This window comes from Miscanthus floridulus, chromosome 2 (assembly GCF_019320115.1).
Source record: "Miscanthus floridulus cultivar M001 chromosome 2, ASM1932011v1, whole genome shotgun sequence".
NCBI lineage: Eukaryota > Viridiplantae > Streptophyta > Magnoliopsida > Poales > Poaceae > Miscanthus > Miscanthus floridulus.
In genome coordinates this window covers 14,407,948-14,429,832 of record NC_089581.1, presented here as the reverse complement: position 1 = coordinate 14,429,832, position 21,885 = coordinate 14,407,948, and the positions used below count along the sequence as shown (strand labels likewise).

The window sequence follows — 21,885 nt, the reverse complement described above, 5'->3', positions numbered from 1 at the left end:
AGAAGAATGGGAAAGTGGATTCTTGCGTTGTTAGAATTTGACTTGAGGTACGAATCGGCTAAAGCAGACAAAGGGCAAGTAATAGCGGATTTTGTCACCCAGCATCATAAGCCAAGTGTTGGCTATGTGGAGTCGGTACCCTGGACGTTGTTCTTTGATGGGTCATCATGCAAGTAAGGTGGTGGCATTGGTGTTATTATTATTTCACCTCGGAGGGCAAGTTTTGAGTTTGCTTTTCTAGCTGAACCAATGATTACCAACAACTAAGCGGAAGATGAAGCTATTCTTAAGGGGCTTTAACTTCTTCGTGAAGTAAAAGCCAAGGCAATTGAAGTATTTAGAGATTCACAGTTAATTATTAATCAGTTGATCGGCCTATATGAATGCAAAGAAGATACTCTGAGAGGATATTATGATGAGTGCCAAGGGTTGCTCAAGGAATTTTCTCGTGTCTCTCTTCAATATGTTCCAAGAGCACAAAATCAAGAAGCTAATCATTTAGCTCAAAGTGCGTTAGGGTATCAAGTGTTTCAAGAGGTCTTAAGTAGTGAAACCTCAAATAATGTTTGGAGAGTTGAAATAGCTAATTACCTTAGGAATCTATAACAGAAAGTTACCAGGAAGCTAAGGTACAAATCGACTAAGTATGTTTTACTAGATGATCAGCTATATTACAAAACAGTCGATGGAGTGTTGCTTAAATGCTTGAATCAAGAAGAAGCTAAGGTGTTGATGGGTGAAGTACATGAAGGGATATGTGGAGCTCATCAGTTGGCTTATAAGATAAAATGGATTATTCACAGGACTGGATATTTCTGGCGAACAATACTAGAAGACTATTTTGAATATTATAAGGGGTGCCAAGACTATCAATGTTTTGGTAATATTTAGAAATCACCCGCATCGGCTATGAATCCAATAATCAAACCATGGCCGTTCCAAGGTTGGGGAATTGATCTAATTGGCCAGATTTTTTGTCTTCAAGTAAAGGACATAAGTTCATATTGATATCAATGAATTACTTCACTAAGTGGGTTGAGGCAATTCCTTTGAAGATGGTAACCTCAAAGAACATGGTTGATTTTGTCAAAGAGCATATTATGTATCATTTTGGGATTCCTCAAACTATCACCACCGATCGAGGGACAATATTTACATTAGAAGAGTTTGGAGATTTTGCTGCTAGTATGGGAATTAAGCTGCTAAATTCTTCTCCTTATTATGCTCAGGCTAATGGCCAGACAGAGGCGTCCAATTAGATTATGATTAAGCTGATCAAGAAAAAGATTGAAGAACAACCAAGGAAGTGGAATTTAACACTTAATGATGCACTATGGGCATATAGGATGGCATGTCATGGATCGATTAAGACATCGCTTATGAACTTGTGTATGGTAATAATACAGTCCTTCCTTGGGAAATTCAAACTAGATCGAGGCGTGTCACATTGCAAAATGATTTGTCAGCCAAAGTCTACAAGAATCTTATGATAGACGACTTAGAGGACTTGAGTTGCCATTAGTTGCGTGCTCTTGAGAATATCGAAGCCAATAAGCTGAGGATTGCAAAGTATTACAATAAAAAGGTTAGGGGCAAATAATTTTCAGAAGGAGACTTAGTCTAGAAGGTGAAATTGCCAATCGGGTCAAAGGACAGCAAGTTCGATAAATGGTCGCCTAGTTGGGAAGGACCTTATCGGATTAAAAGTTGTGCGCCTAGCAATACTTATATTTTGGAAACACTAGGAGGAGAAGAAGAGTTTGATAGAGCAATCAATAGAAAATATCTAAAGAAATATTATCCTAGCGTTTGGATTAATACTTGACAGCCGATTTTGTTCGATCATCGTCTCTATTCTCTAATAGCCGATACCAGAAGGGTGTTGCCTCTACCTCTAGTTCAAAAATAAACCCGAAGGGGGAAAAGCCGGTATGATATGTATCGCCTATAAGAGCAAAACAAACACGGATAAATTGTTGCGTGGAACATGGAGTACGAGGCAAAAAGAGAAACCGATTAAAACAAAGGAATTATTTGCCAGCTTCTCCTATTACAAGCTAAAGGTCAGGGAACACTTTATTCACTATGTTCTTAGCCTGGGTAGTGAAGGCTACGGAGTTGGCGACGTCGAAGAAATCCTCGACCAGGCGCTCATGATCCCTAGGGTGTTCGGTGGCTGGAAAACCATGGGGAAAAAGCCAAAGCTCATGGCTAGAGCGGGCTTGCATAGCAGCCAACGCCATGGCAACACTATGACGAACGCCATGAAAAGTGACCTCTCTAACACTGTTCAGAATGTCATGTAAGCAAACCACCAGAACGGTGCCCCTAGCATTGACGAATCCCGCCACGTACTCCGTAGCTAATCGGAGGCTTTCTAGCTGAGCCGATAGATCTAAAAGGATTCAAGGGAGGGATGGTCAAGATCTTGAAGATAAAATCAAGAAGAGACAGAAAGTTGTGGTAGGCATCTCACCTATGATTCTGGCCTCGACCTTGGCCAACCTATCCTCCACTGGGTCGGCCTCGGAGGGTGATCAGCATCGAGCCATGGCCAGAGCTGATTCTATGATGGAGAGGCAGTTGGCGAGCTTCTAGCCAGCCCAATCGATGGAGGCAATTAGGTCATCGTTGTCGATCTACCTCCTCAGGTAGCAGGGGAGCTGGTGGCAAGTTGTTGACGAAGATGACCCCGGAAGTTGAGTGGAGTCAGCCCTATGCTCCGAGACAATGGGAGCATCCTGGGTTGCACCTTCCTAATGACGAAGATGCCGGCATGGTGACACAGACCCATTGAAGGCCTCCTCAGCAGACCTCTTGTCGTTCTCCATGCCTTCAAATCTATGGGAAGGAAGAATCACACCAAAGATATGGAAGGTTTGGGATGAAGCAGGTTGTTTTTTGATCCATGGTCGTGGCCTGTATATATAGCCCAGGAGGTGAGAAGATAGGCTTCGCGGGGGTTATGGAACTAAAGTTAGATATGGAAATGGATAGACACTCTGGAAATTCAGGGGATGGATCATGAAGAGACAACATATTCAGACTTATTGCTTCCCATAATTATAAAATATCATGGGATTGATACAAAAGGTTTACATTGATTGCCGATCAGCCCACCAAGGCTTCTTTGCGTTGAAGGGAGTTCAGATCCCTACAAGGCCAAAGGTCATCATTGACCAAGTCACATCGGCCTTGATAAAATTACATCAAGGGAAGAGGAAAGGTCATCTGCTTAAAAGAAGCCCATATACCCAACCGATTTCTTGGTGACTGAGAAACAATGGGAAAGAAAGCCACCTAATAATAAAAGAATCAGTGGCTAGGAAACCGTGGGAAAGAAGTATGTGGTTTTCCCGATGGGCATTTGATGAAGCGAACAAGGGAAAGGTGTCCACACATTTTAGCCCTTGCAAACACTAGAACAGTTCTACAATCATGGTGAGAAAACTCAGGTGATGTCACAAGAATTCTTCTAACCGTAGTAGCTGATCCTCTTGCTCGACAAGGCGCTAAAATGAGCGACACAATCATCCTATGCACAAGAATTCTTCTAACCACTCAAGATCCTCATAGCAAAGAATTAGACCATGGAGGGTCTAGCGGAGCCAGGGGTACTTGAGGAAGCACGCAGAAGAGAAACATAACTGAGTTATTGAGTTGCTCTTGCTAGAGTCGGATAGACATTTTATAATCAGCCTAGAAAGATGGATCCAAGCGCCCGTGAAGCAATGATGTTCTCGTAAAGTTTTGAAGCATGGGCTCATAAGCTGGCAAAGACGATGACAGATAGTAGACCCTAGATCAAGATTCTTTACCCGTGACTATAAACCAATCGGAGGCACAGGCATGGAAATTTTGGAATAAATTTACTTTTATTCCAAATTAGGGGGCATGTGTTTACACTAAAATTTGGTAAGAGGAATACGGGAACTCAAAGTATTCAAGATCATGTCAATCGAGGAATCAATTGCATAAGGATCGATATCAGCTGATTCAGATGCATCGGAATCAGCTCTCTTCGAATGACGTCAGCAGACAACGACAATGAGCTACGGTTGGCGTTGAGAAAAAATATGTTCGACTCTACAAAAAGGGAAAGATTAGGGTTCAAGTTATCTTAAATTAGGAATGTTTTATTATATATCAAAGATTGTAATGAGTCATGCTTGAGTAGGATTCATGCTTAGATTCCGGGTATAAATATTGGACCCCGGCTATTATAAAAGGACATCCAATCAGTCAAATACAATTTACCTTTTTCGGCTCCGGCCAACCCTTAGGAGTAGAAGTAGAGTAGATCTCAGCGAGTTCTTGAGCAAGCAGGGCTACATCGGTCTGGTCGACCTTTGGCTTGTCTGTAAGTACCGTCATGGCTTATACGTTGGTTTGTACGGCTGCATCGATCCGATTGACCTCCATTGTGAGCTCTAGTATAAGCTAGTTATCGACTCTTGTCTAGTTCAAGTGCGGTAGCATCGATCCGGTCGACCTCCACTGCTCGAATTAGATTAAGGTCAAGTTATCGGCTCTACCTAAGGGTGGCGTCCTTCGGGTAGATTCATTAAGTTACTGATATTGCTGATATTCTTATAGATATTAGTTTGTAGCAACATCAATTTGCCCAATCGAGATCGATCTAGATCGGCCTCATATGCTTTTAGTCTGTTGTTTGCTTTGTCACAACATGATGTTTCTTACTCTAAGCGACGAGTTATATTTCATTGGTTGTTCTATTTCGATCTTGATTGTGCATAGTACGCGGCTAAGACGTGTATGATCTTGAAGAGGTTTGCTGGTTAGTTAAATCTGGTCTATAGTTCATTATTATGGCTGTAACGATCCGGTCGATCCCCACTGATGGCACTGTAGATTTGGAGGATGCTAGTTAGTAGATTTGTTCTCGATTAGGCATGACCTTAACTATTTGTTATGCCAGCATCGGCTAAATAGCCGATCACCTATGCTTTAACGCCTATAATATACATCCATGATTCTGTTAAGCATGAATAGATCTGTGTACTTTAAGGGTTTGATTTGTTGTCTTTATCACGACTGCATTGATCCAGTCAAACCCCACTATTAGAGATAGTAGATTAAGTCTGATGAGTCCATAGGTTTGTCCATATGAAATTGTCGATTGTTCACATGTTGTAGTCCCTTTTCACCTGAATCGGCTATTTTAGCCGATTTATTTGAGCCTTTATGTATAGCATGTCTTTCGGAAAGCCTATCGAAGTATAGATGGTTTAACGGATTCTTCGATTTTAGTTTGTTATTATCATCATAGCTGCCATCGATCTAGTCGAACCACACTGTTGATGGTAACAGATTAGATTTAGAGCAATTGTAGGTCCATTTGTATTAGATAGTCGATTTGTTTGCATGCTATATCCTTTCTTGATTAGATTCATCAGCTCAATGATTCATACTGTTAATATCCACCTAGTTGATGATTTCACTTACATCTACGGGCATTGTACTTATCAACATAAAACCAATTGCTACCCACGAGCTTTATAGTTAGTAACAACCAATTTCTATGCGTATCGGCTATTTAGTTGTTTTTCGTCTGGCTGCTCCCGAAGCGGCACACTTAGAACTGTCTGGGCGTAGACCGGCATGTTCCACCTTAAATTACTGATAAAGTTTCTCTTCTTATCAATTGTAGTATCAAATTAACTAGCATGTCTCGGGAGGAATATGCAGGATCGGTTATTCCTGCGTTGAAGCCAAGCGGATCTCTAGCTCCATCAAGCAGATCCTTCTGGCTTGCTGTGTGCGACACATTTTCATGCCGACACTTGTGAAGTTATTTAGCTCTTCATGCATAGAATTCACTCAATCAACATCTAATAAAGCTTCATCTATCTTCATAGGTTCAATGGAAGACACAAATGAGAAGTGTTCACAAAATGATGTCAATCTTGATCTTGTTTGTACACCTCTAGAGATATCACCAATGATAGAATCAAATGGATGATCCCTTACAACATTGGTTGGTTGGAGCACTCGCACTTGATTGCTTGCATTTGATTGATCACTTGGTTGAGATGATAAACTATCTTTACTTGTTTCAACTTGCACATTTGAGTTAGAGAGCACTTGATCTTTGTCATCTTCAACTTCAATCATCTCTCTAGGCCTTATGTCACCAATGTCTATGTTCTTTATTGCATTGACTAATTGAGTGCCTCTCACATCATCTAGATTCTCATCTTCCTTTTGGGAACCATTGGTTTTATCAAATTCCACATCATAAACCTCCTCAAGAGTACCATTAGCTAAATTCTAAACTCTATAAGCCTTGCTAGTAGTGGAGTAACCAAGCAAGAAACTCTCATCACATTTCTTCTCAAACTTGCTCAATCTTGTGTCTTTCTTCAATATATAGCATTTGCAACAAAAACCCCAAAAATATGCAATGTTGGGCTTTTTTCCATTCAAGAGCTCATATGGTGTCTTCTCCATCATGGGGTGACAATTGAGTCGGTTGCTATAGTAGCAAGCTATGTTGATTGCTTCGGCCCAAAATGAATGACTCACATTATACTCACTCAACATCGATCTTGTCATGTCAATCAATGTTCTATTCTTCCTTTCAACTAGGTCATTTAATTGTGGAGTATACTTGGCCAAGAATTGATGTCTAATCCTAAATTTATCACACAAATCATCAACTCTTGTATTTTTGAATTCCCTTCCATTATCACTTCTTACTTTCTTGATGGTTGTTTCAAACTCATTATGAATTCTTTTAATAAACGTCTTGAAGGTTGCAAACATATCACTCTTGTTGACAAGAAAGAACACCCATGTGTATCTAGTGAAATCATCCATAATTACAAATCCATATTTGTTTCTACCAATGCTAGTGTAAGTGGTTGGTCGAAATAAATCCATGTGCAACAACTCAAATGTCTTAGATGTACTCATCATGCTCTTCTTAGGATGTGTGTTGCCAACTTGCTTTCTGGCTTGACATACACTACAAAGCTTATCCTTCTCAAATATGACATCTTTCAAGCCTCTAACTAGATCATGCTTAATTAACTTGTTCAGTTGTTTCATTCCAACATGACCAAACCTTCTATGCCATAACCAACCCATGCCAGATTTAGTGAGCAAACATGTTGACAATTGAGCTTCACTAGCATTGAAATCAACCAAGTATAGATTTTCATATCTAAATCCATTGAATATCAAGTTAGAGCCATCTACACTTATGATCCCTACATCATCAACTCCAAATATGCACTTGAAACCAAGATCATAAAATTGGACTACCGACAATAGGTTGAAGTTCAAGCTCTCTACTAGTAGCACATTGGAAATGCTCAAGTCATTGGATATTGCGATCTTACCAGGCCCTTTGACCTTGGCTTTGCCATTATCACCAAATGTTATGCTATCAATCCTATTGTCATCATTAGAGTTGATTGAATTGAATATTCTTGAATCACCAGTCATGTGTTGTGTGCAACCACTATCAAGCACCCAATGCCTTACTCTGGTTTTATAATTGACCTATAAAAAAATTAATTCTTTTTAGGTACCCAAACTTGTTTGGGTCCTTGAAGGTTAGTCACTAAGGTATTTAGTACCCGAATGGCTTTCTTCTTTGAGCCCACAATAGGTGTACCAATAAACTTAGCCTTCACACCATTCACACCCATGGTATGCAAGTAACAAGAATCAAAATAAATTGAGGATACATTAGCATTGATCTTGTTCATGTTCTTTATGCAAGATTGCTCTAAGTGTCCTACTTGCTTGCATCTATTGCAAAACCGATCATTGCTCTTCACAAAGCTAGCTTTGGGAATAGCAAAGGCTATCTAGCCATTCTTAGGGGTATAGCCCAATTCCTCTTTGTTAAGAGAGAACCTTTGGCTACCCAAGCACTTTAGCAAGTAGGCCTCATCGACATAGGCCTTGCCTAGGGCATGAGTGAGCTCATCCACCTCTCTCTTGAGAGTCTTATTTTCAACCATTAGTGAGGCATCACAAGTAAAACCATCACTAGTAGTAGAGGTTGGAGTGGTAGCAGTGGTACAGTGGTGGATGATGAGCTACAAGAAAGGTTAGTGGGAACAACAACAATAGGTTCATGAAATGAATCTTCAATAATGTCACATGTTATTTTCACATCACATGATACTATAACCCTTTCTTTTTCTTGTTCAAGAGGCAAGGAGTGAGCCTTTTTAAGCTTGGTGTGAGCTTTGCCAAGCTTCTCATGGGCTTCCACTAGCCTCTTATGAGTAGCATTGAGCTCATCAAAGGATTGCTCAAGAGCACTAAGCTTCTTTAGGAAATCTTTGCACTTCTTGTTTTTCTTGTTAATTATTGAGTCGGCTTATTCTAACATGTTCATTAGTTGTTCATTTGAGAATTCATCATCATAACTATCATTTTCACTTTCACTATCATCATTTTCACTCTCATCATATTTTACCTTGGAGCCCTTGGCTATTAGCATGATGGAGTGTCAAATAGTGAAGGCTTGTTGTTGATAGCAATGCTTGCTAGAGCCTTCTTCTTGGATGCCTTGTCATCATCACTTGAATCATATTGGTGGAGGCACCACTATTCCATGTGACAACATATGATCCACCCTTTTTCTTCTTCTTGAAGGTCATCTTCTTCTCTTTCTTCTCCTTATCTTTTTTGCTCTTCATCTTCTCATTATCCTCATTCACTATTGTAGGGACAATTCGCTACAACATGATCGGGGCTCTTGCATTTGTAGTACAACCTCATATACTTCTTGTTCTTGAAGCGACCTCTCCTCTTCCTTGCACCGTAGCCTTTCTTCTTCTTCATCTTGCCAAACTTGCGTACAAAGAGAGCTAGTGCATCATCATCACTATCATCGTGAGAGCATTCTTCATCACTTCATTATTCTTTCTTAGCCTTGCCCTTGCTCTTGTTCTTGGAGGATGAAGTGTCGGCCTTGAATGCCACTCTTCTTCTTCTTGTCTTCCTCCTTCACAATTTCTTTACCATCACTATTGTATTGGTCCTCAATCATCACAACGCCAAGCACCTCATTTGGAGTAACATCCTTCAATCCACCTCTAAAGATGATGGTTGTCAATGTCTTGAATCTCTTTGGCAAATACATCAAGAACTTGTGAGAGAAGTCCTCATCCTTCACCTTCTCACCCAAACTCTTGAGATCATTGATGATGACTTATAGACTATAGAACATCTCCGGGATAGACTCATCATCATTCATCTTGAAGTTTGATAACTTGTCTTTGAGCATGTAGAGCTTGGCACTTTTTACCATTGAAGTGCCCTCATATGTTTCTTCTAATCTCACCCAAACTTCACTTGCCATCTCAAGATCTTTGATTTGCTCAAACACCTTTGAATCAATGATATTGTATATGGTGTTGAGTGCCATAGTGTTGCATTGCTTATTGATCTTGTCATTGTCGGTGAGATTGGTAGGGTCAACAATCACAAACTCATTCTCTACCACATCCCACACCTTGACAATGATTGATCCAAGGTACATCTTCATCTTTTTCTTCCAATAATCAAAAGATGTGCCATCAAAGAACGGTGGTTTACCTCTAACATGGTTGAACACAATTTGAGCCATAATTTGAACCAAGATTGTTAAGCCTTGAAACAAACAATGATCACAGCTCTGATACCACTTGAAAGGTCCTAATATGGCTATAGAGGGGTGAATAGCCTATTTAAAAAATCTACAAGATCAATAGAGCAATTTGATTAGTATGATAAATAGTGAAATGCAAACTTGCTCTAGCTCTATGAGGGTTGCAAGCCATATATCCAATAATTCTAGTTACTATAATCACTAGGCACACAAATGGCTAAGTCACTACTTACTAAGAGCTCTCACACTTGCTACACTAAAGAGCTCCATAAGATGATCTTAAGCTACAAAGCAAGCCCTTAATTCTAGCTATACTAAAGAGCTTGCCACAACTAGTTTATGGGAATGTAAACAAGTGAGTAGGATGATTATATCGTCACGAAGAGTGAACTAATCACAAGATGAGTATCAATTCAATCACCGGAAGATTACCAAAGGGCAAGAGATAACCAATTTTTCTCCCGATGTTCACATGCTTGTCGGCACGCTAGTCTACGTTGTGTCCACCAACACTTGGTGGTTCAGTGGTTAAGAGGTGTTGCATGAACCTCATCCACACAATTGGACAACGCAAGAACCTACCCACAAGTGAGGTAAATCAATGACACGAGCAATCCACTAGAGTTACCTTTCGGCTCTTCGCCGAGGAAGGTACAAGACCCCTCACAATCACCGGAGCCGATCATGAACAATCACCAACACATGCCAAAGCTCCTCCGCTGCTCAAGCCATCTAGGTGATGGCAATCACTAAGAGTAACAAGAACTCTGTAGCCATAACGATCCCCAAGTGCCACTAGATGCAATCGCTAAAGCAAATGCACTAGAAATCACTCCCAATCTCACTATGATGATGAATCAATGATGTAGATGAATAGAAAGTGTTTACATAGGCTTACAAGAATGTCAAGTATGTCAAAGTGCCAAGAGGAGGAGCCCAAGGCCGGCCATGGTCTATTTAAAGACCCTTAAACGAAATAGAGCTGTTAGGCACAAGAGAGGGCTCCCTACGCAATGACCGGACTCGTTGGTCGGGATGACCGGATGTGTCAGGTGCATAATTGCAATAGCCTACGATGCAAGTTGCAGTAGCGTCCCATCAAAGTTGCAGTAGCATTCGGTCGTAGACTTATTTGAATTCAACCGTTGGCGCCCAATGGTCCTCTCGTTGCAGTAGCATTCGGTCATTGTTGCATCAGCGTCCGGTGCGATCTAGAGAGGTATTTTGGTGACCGGACGTGTCCGGTCACTACTGACCGGACTCACCCAGCGTTAGGTCATCCAACCGCATGTGTTGCCTATCTATGAACAGTTGCACAGGCGTGTCCGATCAATGTTTCAATAGCATCAGACGCATGTTGCACTAGCGTTCGATCCAAGTTGCAGCGTCCGGTCATGCCTGAAATCATCCTTTTCAACTCAAACTTCACCACCCTTGCTTCCATGTGCTAACCACCAAGTGTATCACCAATATGCATGTATGTTAGCATTTTCACAAAGCATTTTCAAGGGTTAATTGTTAGCACACTAGGTCCCTAATGTATATGTAAGAATCATATCACCTAGTGGCACTCGATAACTGCTTAGCCAAAGATTTCCCCTCTTTATAGTACGGCTATCAATCCTAAATACACTCACACCCTCTATAGTGTCTTGAATGCCAAAATAAAAACCAATTTGATACCTCTACGTTGATCATCTTGGTTTTTTTTCTCTTTCTTCTTTTCTAAGGTGAGCTTGATCATCTTCAACACATGTCCATCTCCATCTCCATGGACTTCATCACCATGCTCCATCACTTGGTATGTACCAACCTTGCTCACATGACACTCATGACAAAGGTTGGTACTTAGGTTTCATCAATTAGCCAAAACCAAACTAGGACTTTCAATCTCCCCCTTTTGGTAATTGATGACAACCTTTTCACAAAGATATACAATAAAATCTTTTTGGATTCATATTGCTTGCCCAAACATTTTACCATGTATAAAGGATATGGACAAGTTTCATAAATCTGAATTGTTAGCATTAGCTCCCCCTACATATGTGCTAAGAGTTTGGATTTTACAGCTTGCACATATGTATAGTTTGAAAGTGTGGAGAAGTAATGACTACCAAATGATGCTAAGGTGTAAACAATTGATCTTTGAAGCGTGATACCAATCGGAGTTGTCATTTGAACACCATCCTTAGCACCAAAATTTGCTAGATATCACTTGAAAAACAAAGACAAACTAGATACCTCGTGAGATCAATATTAAAAGCAAGGTTCTAGTACCACTTGTAAAAGTTCAAGGAATATCTAGCTATCCTATGCATGCTAGTTTTTTATTTCATCTATGGTGTCTTTATAGTACGGCTATCGATCCTAAATACACTCACACCCTCTATGGTGACTTGAGTGCCAAAACAAAAACCTATTTGATACCTCTGTCTTCATCATCTTGGTTTTTGTTTTTCTCTTTCTTCTTTTCCAAGTTGAGCTTGATCATCTTCAACACATGTCCATCTCCATCTCAATGAACTTCATCACCATGCTCCATCACTAATCACTTGGTATGTACCAACCTTGCTCACATGATACTCATGACAAAGGTTAGTACTTATGTTTCAGCAATTAGCCAAAACCAAACTAGGACTTTCACCCGGACGTGCGCCGCCGACTTTGTCCGCCTCCCTCCGCTGCTGAAGGAGTCCACCTCCATCTGTCGTGCTGCTCTGCTCGCGGCGAGCTCGACCTGCTCACGCGAGGAATGAAGTAGAAAGGAGGAAGAAGAAAGAGAGACTGACAAGTGGGTCCCTTTGTTATTGTGTAAGTAAATAGATTTGGGGGCTCAAATTTTGGTGCTGTTGTTGGAGTGAAAGCAGAAAACTGAGCCAACAAAAATGGGGGGCAGATTTGGGTGCTGTTGGAGTTGCTCTAACTATGAATTCTTCTGTTTTTTTATCACAAGTTATTTTTAAAACATCAGATAATCTATATTAAATTTGCAAATAATCCCACTAAATTTTATCGATTCCATGTCCTATCTTGCATTGACACAAAACTGAATTTGGAATCCTACACATAACTGAATTTGGTTTATACATATTATATTAAAAACTCTTTCTAAATCTTCAAAATTCAAATTTAGATCGGATCCAAATATTACCCGTGCCACTTTCACCGCTAACGAGGACACTCAGACATCTATCAACTGCATTGAAAATACAGTAAATCTACTACACGAACAATTAACCAAACTACAGTTGTTCCTCGTAAAAAAACCAAAGCTACAGTAGCAAGCATAATGACATTTTGAAAGACAGTGAGAGCAGTTCAAGGCTCTGTTAGGCTGCCATTATAAGTCGGCTTATTAGCCATGGTACAGTATTTTTCTCTCCCAATAAATCAGCACAAGCGGCTTATAGACCAGCCGAACAGAGCCCAAATGTCTGACGAAATTAGTGGCCCAAGCGACGTTCCGAAAGATGGTAAAAAACAGTTCATATGGCTCAACGAAGTAGTAACTAGTCCAACAATGCATGGTAAACACCGTCCGTCCGGACGTCCGCGCCTGCAAGTCGTTTTCGTGTCGTTTCACACACCCACGCGAGGCCTGCGTCGGCCCGAGCGTCACCATCATCGAGAAAAGAGAGGGGAGGGGGCGGCGGATGCCTAGTAGGCGCCGGAGGAGGAAGAGACTCTGATGCGAGATAGAAAAGCGAGGAGGGAGATGCAAACATCTGATCTACTTTTGAAACATCCAGATGCAACACTTACGACATACGTCTGAAGGTAGATGAAACACTTCAAATATGTATATGAAACACTTGCTGCAACACTAAATCTACTTTTGAAACATTCAGATGAAACACTTGCAATATACATACGAAAACAACTAAAACACTTGGAACATATACGTCTGAAACACTTGCAAAAACATATGCAACATACAGATAAAACACTTACAAACATACGTCTCGAAAAACAAATGAAATATTCGGAATATACATTGAAACATATGTGTATAGCCATTGCAACATGTGCAACATTTCGATCTACTTTTGCAACATCAAGATGAAACAACGGAAATACATGAAACATACCTTTGCAACATGGGCTTTGAACGCAATGTCATCTTGTTGCTTGGATGAATAGGCCTGTCGTTGTGGAGCTCAACGGCGGCACATGGAGCTCGTCGTGCGCCAGCGACGCGGGCAACTCGCCGACAGGACGGCTTCACACGAAGCTCAACCCCCCCCCCCCCCCCCCCCTCGCCTATTTGCTGGAGCGTCCGTCGTGGAGGCTCGCCTGCTTGCCAGATCGGTGGAGGCGGCCGCGACGAGTAGGTAGCACGATGGAGCACGAGCGCACGTGATGGGCGTGCGACGGGACAGCGCGGTGGAGGCGGGCGCGCGATGGGGGTGGGCTGCTCAGTGGAGGCGGACGGTGAAGAATTTTATTTTTGGCTACGTGCGGATGAAAGAGAGCGAAGACGTGTTATCCAGTGGAGAGACACGTCCGTCTGCAAAGACGCCCGGTGGAATCATTATCGAGGCAACAAAGGTGGAACATCTTTAGCTAGCAGAGCCGTGCAAGAGCGGTCACCGCATGGGGCAGCCGCCGGCGGGGATATCTGCGACCGTGCGACGCCGCCTTCCACGCCCTGCGAGTCGGGCCTGCGCACGCTCCGCAGCGACGCGAGGAATTCACTCGGGGTCGACCGGGTCGTGAGTTGATTGGACTCCCAGGCCAGATCGCCACAGTGAGCGGATTTCGTCGGGAAGGGCCGGGGTTAGTTAGAAACCCGAGTGGGCTAACGGAACGCAACGTTCATTGTGGGCTGGGGGTTCAATATGCGTCAGAGATACCCCGTGGATCGGGCCGCAACCCCGTCCCGATTTGGATAGAGCAATTCTGCTCTCATCATCCTAGGGCTTATTTGGATAAACCATTTCTCCGAACAAGCACTTTACTTGTATGCGGTGAGCATGTTTCAACAATTCAGCTACCATCATTCTAAAAAAAAAAAAAATCGGCTACCGTCGAGGCAAACGAATCACTGCATCCTGCGCCTGACCCAACGCCATGAGCCAACGGGTAGGTTTCGAATACGATAGTCATTTTAGTTTGTCATGTGTTACATTTTTTTGATCAATTTTTCTTAACCTTTGACCAAGTTTCTAGAAAATGGTGTGAAAGTAAACGGATGAATGAAACACCTTGACGAAGCATACAGCCGATAAACAAAACTCAGGCCTGCGATAGTCAGCCTGCCATTTTACAAATATATATACCCCCTCAGTGAAAACCGAGTTATTGGTTCCTTGCCTAGCCTAGCCTTTTCGAACCACTTTGCGACTCTCGTCCTGTGGATCTGCTTTGCCCGAAAGCGATGGAAGCGGGATCCTAGTACTGTCGGATGAACAACGCACTGTGCAAAAGTCTTCAACGAGTCGTCTCCTATTTGCACTGCACCGATGACTTATAAGGATCTTTGCAGCCTGTCTCTTAGTTCACTCATATAATAGTTAGTTCTTTATTATTAATACATAGCTCATTGGTCTCTCTTATAAAAATTTACGGTTCTTATGTCTAAACCGACTATAGTCTGTTTTTTCTCTCTTTCCTCTCCTATCCTCTCCTCTCTCTCCTCCGCTCCAGCATTCAACTTGATTATAGCGTGCTATTATATGGAGTACTTGCTCTTATGAGCGTCATGCATGATATTGCAGTGGCTTGTGCAGTTCCAACCTCGAGGACCAAGGATGGCAAACCGATTGCCGAGATCAACAAGCAGAGAGGATACCGAAGCCGTCGCCGCACGACTCCCGAGCAGGCAACATCGACGGTAGAAGCATTCATTCAATGCCTGCCGGGAGGCGTGACAGCACAGGGACATTCGTGCCCAAAGATCTCGGCATCCTCGCATCACTGTCTTCTACTACCCTTCTCTTATCTTAAGCTAAAGTTAAGAAAACTTTAACCCCCCGTCCAAAATATGCACACTTGCATTTGCATCGCATCCTGGCTGTTGTGGCATTTGTACGGTTATCTCCAACAATAACATTTAAAATACAAGACTAATTTATTGTTTGGATAACACTACAGACAAAAGATTCAATAATTATTCGGTATCTTCTCCAACAATAAGACCCAGAAGAGAATCATTTCTGTAAATAGGTTTTCAAGAGAGAGGATGACCATATTTAGGTTGTGTCTCTCAAACAATCCAAAATAGATCTCCCATATAAGTACTTCGTTGGAGACTGATTTTAAATTTCTTGTTATCCAATTTAGGTTTAGGTGTACTTATTGAAGACAGTTAATCTGTGGAAATATGGATCCCTGCGCCTTTTTTTTCCCACCAAAAGCAGCAGCATCCGGCTCCCCAAAAGTTTACTTTAGACAAAGGTTACGGAGTACGGCTGGGACTGATTAGCCCCAAAAGAGCCTACTGAAAGCCCTAAACCCTTCACATCCCCATCCCCATCCCCATCTGTAAAGCAAGTGTGTCCACAGTCAGCTAGGCCAGGCGCCCATGGCGAGGGTGACCACCACCAGGCAGCAGCATTCCGCCGGCAGGCCCCTTGTTGTCCGCGGCCGCCTTCGCCACGGACCAGAGGTCGGCGCCGTTGCCGCCGTGGCTGTTGCCGGCGAGGTGCTCCGTGCAGGAGACGGGCACCAGGCACAGGCTCCGGCTCCTCAGGTCGCTCGCCCGCGGCGGCTCCACCACCGTCCCCGCCGCGCTCTCCTTTGCGGCGAAGTACGAGCACGGGTGTTAATTAAGTTAAAAAAGTCCGGTTAATTACTGGGAGTAGAATAGAATAGTTATAGTAGTAATTACTGGCAGTAAGTTTTGGGTTTGGGTTGGCGTTTGCCGCTTGGTGCTTACCGGGACGTGCGCTGAGGCCGGCTGGCGCTGCATGTTCGGCGAGCTCAGGACCTGACATGAAAAGCGACCGGTTTCAAACAGCGGGTGCACGGTGCACCAGACCTGACCAGCAGACCTAGCCACCACAGGAGTATACGCAAAAGATATACAGACATTTTACTGGGATTCCGGGATACATACATTATACATAGACATGGCAGGAACACACACTGTACCAAGCATCGTGTACTGCGCTAGTTTTCGTATGTATCGAGAGAGATACTAGTAAGGACTTGTTTAAATAAATTTAGTGCGTAAAGTTTTGGTATATCAAATCGGGTGTTATACGAAAATGTCGCACGTGGTGTTCAGATGCTAATAAAAAAATAACAGAATCTGTAATACACAAGATGAATATATTAAACCTAATTAATTCATCATTAGCACATGTGTTACTGTAGTACAACATTGTTAAATCATGGCCTAATTAAGCTTAAAAGATTCTTCTCGTAAATTAATATAATTAGTTATTTTTAGTCTATATTTAATACTTCATGTAATGTCCAAACATTTTATTTAACCGATAGTGAACGGAAGAAACTAAACGAGACCCAGACGGCGCACCTGAACCTGGTCGTGAAGGAAGCGTATGTATCCCAGCGCCTCGTGCAGAACGGAGGCCGTATCAGACTGGCAGCACCGCATCACAGTCGCAGGCAGCGGCAAAGCAGGGCCGGGTCCATGCAAATGCAGTTCATATCAACCCGTCAGTCAAAGGTCAAAAAAGAGGGAAACAGGGTTAATCCACTGCGCTAATTAACTGCTGCTGTTGCTACTCCTAGCATGCAGATGCAGCACCAGCATAGCAGCGCAAACAAGAAATCTGCACTGCACGTCGGTTAATGCGTATCAGTACTCCATGTCACTTTGACCGCTTTCTTTGGCTCAGAGTAGTAATGTGACAGGGGATGCTGCCTGCAAGTCTGGGCCTGTTTAGAATCCAAAAAATTTTGCACAGTACTCGTCACATCGAATCTTGCGGCACATATATGTAGTATTAAATGTAGAAAAAAAAAATAATTACACAGTTGGTCGAGAAATCGCGAGACGAAAAACTTTTGAACCTAATTAGTCTATAATTAAACACTAATAACCAAATACAAACGAAATGATACAGTGAGATAAAATCCAAAAAATTTTGGATCTAAACGGGGCCTCTGTGTTGCATTGAGCGGCCTGTTTGCTTTCGCCGGTGTGGTGTTTCACGGCAGCAGAAAGGCTCGCAGTTAATTTGGCTGTCTACGTTTGCACCAGCAAAGGAAACGCCGAAAGGCAAGTACAGGTACAGCGAGCGAAAGTAAAGGGCGTATCGCCAAAAGCCTGAAGCGTCTGCCTTTTCTACCTTTCCGAACGGAGAAACCAGCTGCTGCAGAGCTATGATCCTCTCCCCGAGCCTCTCCCTCCTCACCTAAAACAAAGATGATTTTTTTTTATGATTTTGGATGAATGAATGAACTGATTGATTAGCAAAACATGAACAGCTCACTAATTTGGTGTAGTACTAATAAGTGCCAGATTGGACCACAGCTGATTAGCAAACATTACTGCCACTCGAGCGGAAAGAAAGCACTAACCCTCGGCCTCTTGTTCGTAGCACCACCAGCAGCAGCGGCAGTGGCAGCGGCAGAAGCAGCCTTTCTTTGCTCACTGCTCCTTGATCCCTTCTTCTGCACAAGAACCAACAACTACCAACTACTTACTGTACTCCGTAGTTTATTACAGAAATTGCAGCGACAACCGTTCATGAACCGCGCGAAGACCCAACAGAGACACCATCCAAAACCATCACTTATTCACAATGCAAGAAACCAAGAAAAAGAACCAATCCGGCTTGCAGCCAGTAGCGACGATGGCCTCAAGGGCAGGCTGAGAACGCACCTTGAAAGCCTGTGGCTTTGAGCAGGAGACGGCGGAGATGGCTGTCGCAGGCGGCGAGGACGACATGGAGGAGATGGAGGAGGAGCACTCGGTGGTCGGGCTGGACTTCTGCGGGACAGCCGCCGGAATCGCGTGATCGCCTCCGTAGCACTGGAAGCCGAGGACGCCGTCGCCCTGGTACTGCTCTTGGCCAGCGAAGCTCAGCATGTGGTGGTAGGCGGGAGCCAGGTCCAGGTAGGAGGTGCAGGTCGTAGGCAACGACGCGGCAGCAGTGGTGGAAGTGGTGGCGCTGGTGGTGGTGGCGGAGGCGATACTGGAAGTGAAGTAGGAGGAAGGGGACAGGCACAGCAGGTAGTCGTCTTCTCCGAGACCAAGCAGGTCCATGTAACTGCGCCCTCCTCCTGCCTCGGCCATGATCTCCTCTTCCTTCACCATGATCGCTACTAGAAGCTGGTACTACTGCCACTGCAGAGGAGAAGGAGATGACGAGTTACGAACAAGGAGGGATGTGGCAACAAGGTCAGATGGGTGGGCGATTTTGGATGCAAGAAGAGAAAGAGGGAGAACCAAGATTGGTACCAGTCGGGGTCCTCTGTTTGGGTCAAAGAAGTTTCGCGCCTTGTTGTAGCCTTCTGCGGAAGCTGTCTCTCTCTCAGGTCTGAGCTCTGTCTCTGTGTTCAGATTCATACACGCTTGAACACGCCTCCATTTTTGAAGGGTTTTATTGGGGAGCGCTGCACGAGATTGGAGAGAGACGGGCTGAGCTGAGCTCGGCTCAGGTCTGGTGAAAGGGGACCATTTTTCCGTCGTCTGTGCTCGCTCGTTTCGCCTATAGGCAACAATCGATTGAGCAGTGTGTAAAAGAGAGCAGCACAATATCGAAGGGAACGGAGGCTACTACTACTAGAGTACTAGTGATGTGGGACCAGATTTTCAGTGGGTCCGACCAAGCCATTTTTTGGTAGAGATGTACGTTCAGCTCATGAACCATTTTTTAGTTACTATAAGTAGGTAATGTGTTCTTTTATTTTTCTTGTGAGACATGCGAGTAAAATGACGTGAAAGAAACCAAAAGTTGGGCTGGATCTGGCTTCGGTTATTGTTTGGCTAAAAACAGCAAAAGGTTATATTTATTTTCCAGATCTAAACACCAATATATATGGTTTCAATTATTCGATGGACTAAGATGAGGAGGATATGTCTGGATATCATGACACTAAGCTTCGCAAGTATTAAGGGCTATGTTTCTTGAGCCTCAGGCTTCGTACTACAGTATTGGAGGAGTCATAAATCATGACTCCTCCTAACTCTATGTTCATTTTGCTATGAACCGTGCCAAGCCTTGCCAAACACGCCATAAGGTGATCTTTGGTAGGGTTTGAGCTTCTAGAAAGGAAGGAGTCGATAAAAACCCTATTTTAGTAGATTTGGCTTCTAACCCTAAAACAATTTCATCTTCACCTTTTTTCATTAGTTTTGGCTTTAAAAGTTGTTCTTTGTTTACTTGTTTAGTAGGGCTTTTTAATTAAACAGATAGAGAAGCCTCAACAATAGACCTGAGTAAACCGAGCCCGACCCAGCCCAGCCTACGGGTTCGGCGGGTTTTAGCCTGCCCACAAACCTTAGTGGACAAGGCCTAGACAGAGATCATGCTGCCCAAAAGTTTTTTTCTCGGCCCGAGCCCAGGCAAAATATGTATTTTAGCTGTTACACTACAAACGGCACCGGAGGCCCGCCCGAGCCCGGCCCGACTCGCCCATGCAACTCAAAGTGTTCCTTTCGATCTATGCATGCACAAGTGAATGAATTGTGAATTACTACGAGACAACTAAAATGACACTAAGTTGTCTATTAAGCTAAGTCATGATTACGTGAAACTATAAGGTGGTGGTATATTATTTGTAGCGATGGTTCCAAGACGTGAAAAGCATTGCAACCGATACTATTGGAAAAAAGAAGTTATAGTAATAGAAGATGCAAGATCAACTTGAATTTAGATCTACAAGAGAGCCAATATATAATTTACGGAAGATTTGGAAAGTGTTTTTTACGCTAATATAGCTCATCAAGATGAGACTTAAGGCTGCTTGATTTGGACCACTAAAACTGCACAGTCATGGGATTAGAATAGGAGAAAAAGGGAGAGACGGATAAAAGATGTCGATAGCTCTAAACGAGGATTAGAGGTTATGACTTTAGATAGAGTAAAGACGTGTAGAGACAAGACAATTATCATGTATCTTTAGCTAGATCGTTGAATATATTTTTAGAATAAATTTATTAGAGATATAAATATTATTAATATTTTTTATAAATCTAATTAAATCAACATGAATAATATAACGATACTTTGAAAGGGATAGAGCAATACTAGTTCGAAAGTCAGTTTATAGAAGCCATGACCAAACAAGGCCGAAAGCCTGAAACTGTGGTATGACACCCGGTGAAATACTGCATAATTTTTTTTTACACTCCATAATAAAATGACCAGCTCCTATAGCCTCTAGGCAGACCTAGGTTCTAGCTACTCCTAGCTGGCTAGCCGCCGTGACTTGACATTCCTGTTTATTTGAACTTATCAGCTTAAATCTATAGTATTTTTCCCTTATAACCAAATAGTTTCAGCCAGTTTATCAGTCGGCTTTAATACGTAAGTTTGTGGTGTTGCCTCTGCGTAGACGAGGCAATTAGGTCCACAGATATGCCTGGGTTGTGGTTGGTCGTTTAACCCTAGCCTTGTCCCCGCATCGCCGCCTACGCGACAGACCAACGACCGCGATGCGCAGCGGGCCCACACCGGAGACACGTTTGCGTAGGACTTGTCGTTTCCCTTTCTTCTGTGTCTGTCGATATAATATACTACGGCTACGACTACCGTCGACTCCGGGAGGGGAGTACAGGAGACGGGACTTGCCTCTCGCCCCGACTCTCCACTCCTCGGGCGGGCCGAACCCCAGGTGGGCTCGAGCTGCTTGCTCTATGGGCTTTTTTTTTTCCTCTCTTCTCTTCCCTTCACGTGTATCATCAGTCATCACACTATAGAGCTCTGGCTGGTTTGTTTACTGGGGCCTCGGATACCGTGGGGTCAAATCCCCGACATGCCGAGCCCGAGAAGCCCTAGAAGAAGGCGCGGCTTCGCCTGTCCTGTAGCTGGGTACGTCCAACTCCCAACCACGCATGCCTCGATCTGTCGCGCATCTCTTCATAGAATCTACCGTAGTACGTGATGCTGTATAGCACTAGTACAATCGCGTATACCTGCAAGAAAAACGTGTTTCATCAAGAATAGGTAATTTTGGGAACTTCAATTGCAAATTTGTAATACCAAGAGGCAAGAGCTCAACATGACAAGTGGTACAGGGCCAGGACCCAGGAGGAGGCATCTAAACGCTGCTTTCTGGTCTCGGATAAACGGCTGTGGACCTTCTATTCTGTGTAGGCATCTAGTGCTAGCTTT

General features: G+C 43.2%; 1 protein-coding gene across 6 annotated transcripts; it reads right to left on the bottom strand.

Moving 5' to 3' along the window:
• Nucleotides 1-15,951: 15,951 nt before the first annotated feature.
• LOC136537998 (transcription factor bHLH68-like) lies at nt 15,952-19,230 on the bottom strand. Of its 6 annotated transcripts, none has more exons than XM_066529982.1 (7): nt 19,008-19,230; nt 18,429-18,893; nt 18,125-18,235; nt 17,893-17,958; nt 17,115-17,180; nt 16,464-16,562; nt 15,952-16,367 (listed from the first exon to the last, which is right to left on the bottom strand). In XM_066529982.1, exons 2-7 carry the CDS (start codon nt 18,861-18,863, stop codon nt 16,143-16,145), a joined length of 1,002 nt encoding a protein of 333 aa, XP_066386079.1. In that variant the 5' UTR covers nt 18,864-18,893; nt 19,008-19,230; the 3' UTR covers nt 15,952-16,142. The 6 variants fall into 6 exon arrangements, with proteins under 6 accessions (XP_066386079.1, XP_066386082.1, XP_066386080.1 ...); XM_066529985.1 differs by having other exon boundaries at nt 16,512-16,562; nt 19,008-19,229; XM_066529983.1 differs by having other exon boundaries at nt 18,125-18,217; nt 19,008-19,229.
• Nucleotides 19,231-21,885: the final 2,655 nt, after the last annotated feature.

Bases quoted from the DNA above. Each gene is read 5' to 3' on its own strand.
- LOC136537998 (XM_066529982.1), bottom strand. From the start codon at position 18,863: ATGGTGAAGGAAGAGGAGATCATGGCCGAGGCAGGAGGAGGGCGCAGT. The intron at 16,563-17,114 runs GTGCGCCGTCTG...TTTTCATGTCAG, and splicing joins TCCTTCACGACCAGGTTCAG to GTCCTGAGCTCGCCGAACAT. The intron at 16,368-16,463 runs GTAATTACTACT...GCCGCAAAGGAG, and splicing joins AAACCCAAAACTTACTGCCA to AGCGCGGCGGGGACGGTGGT.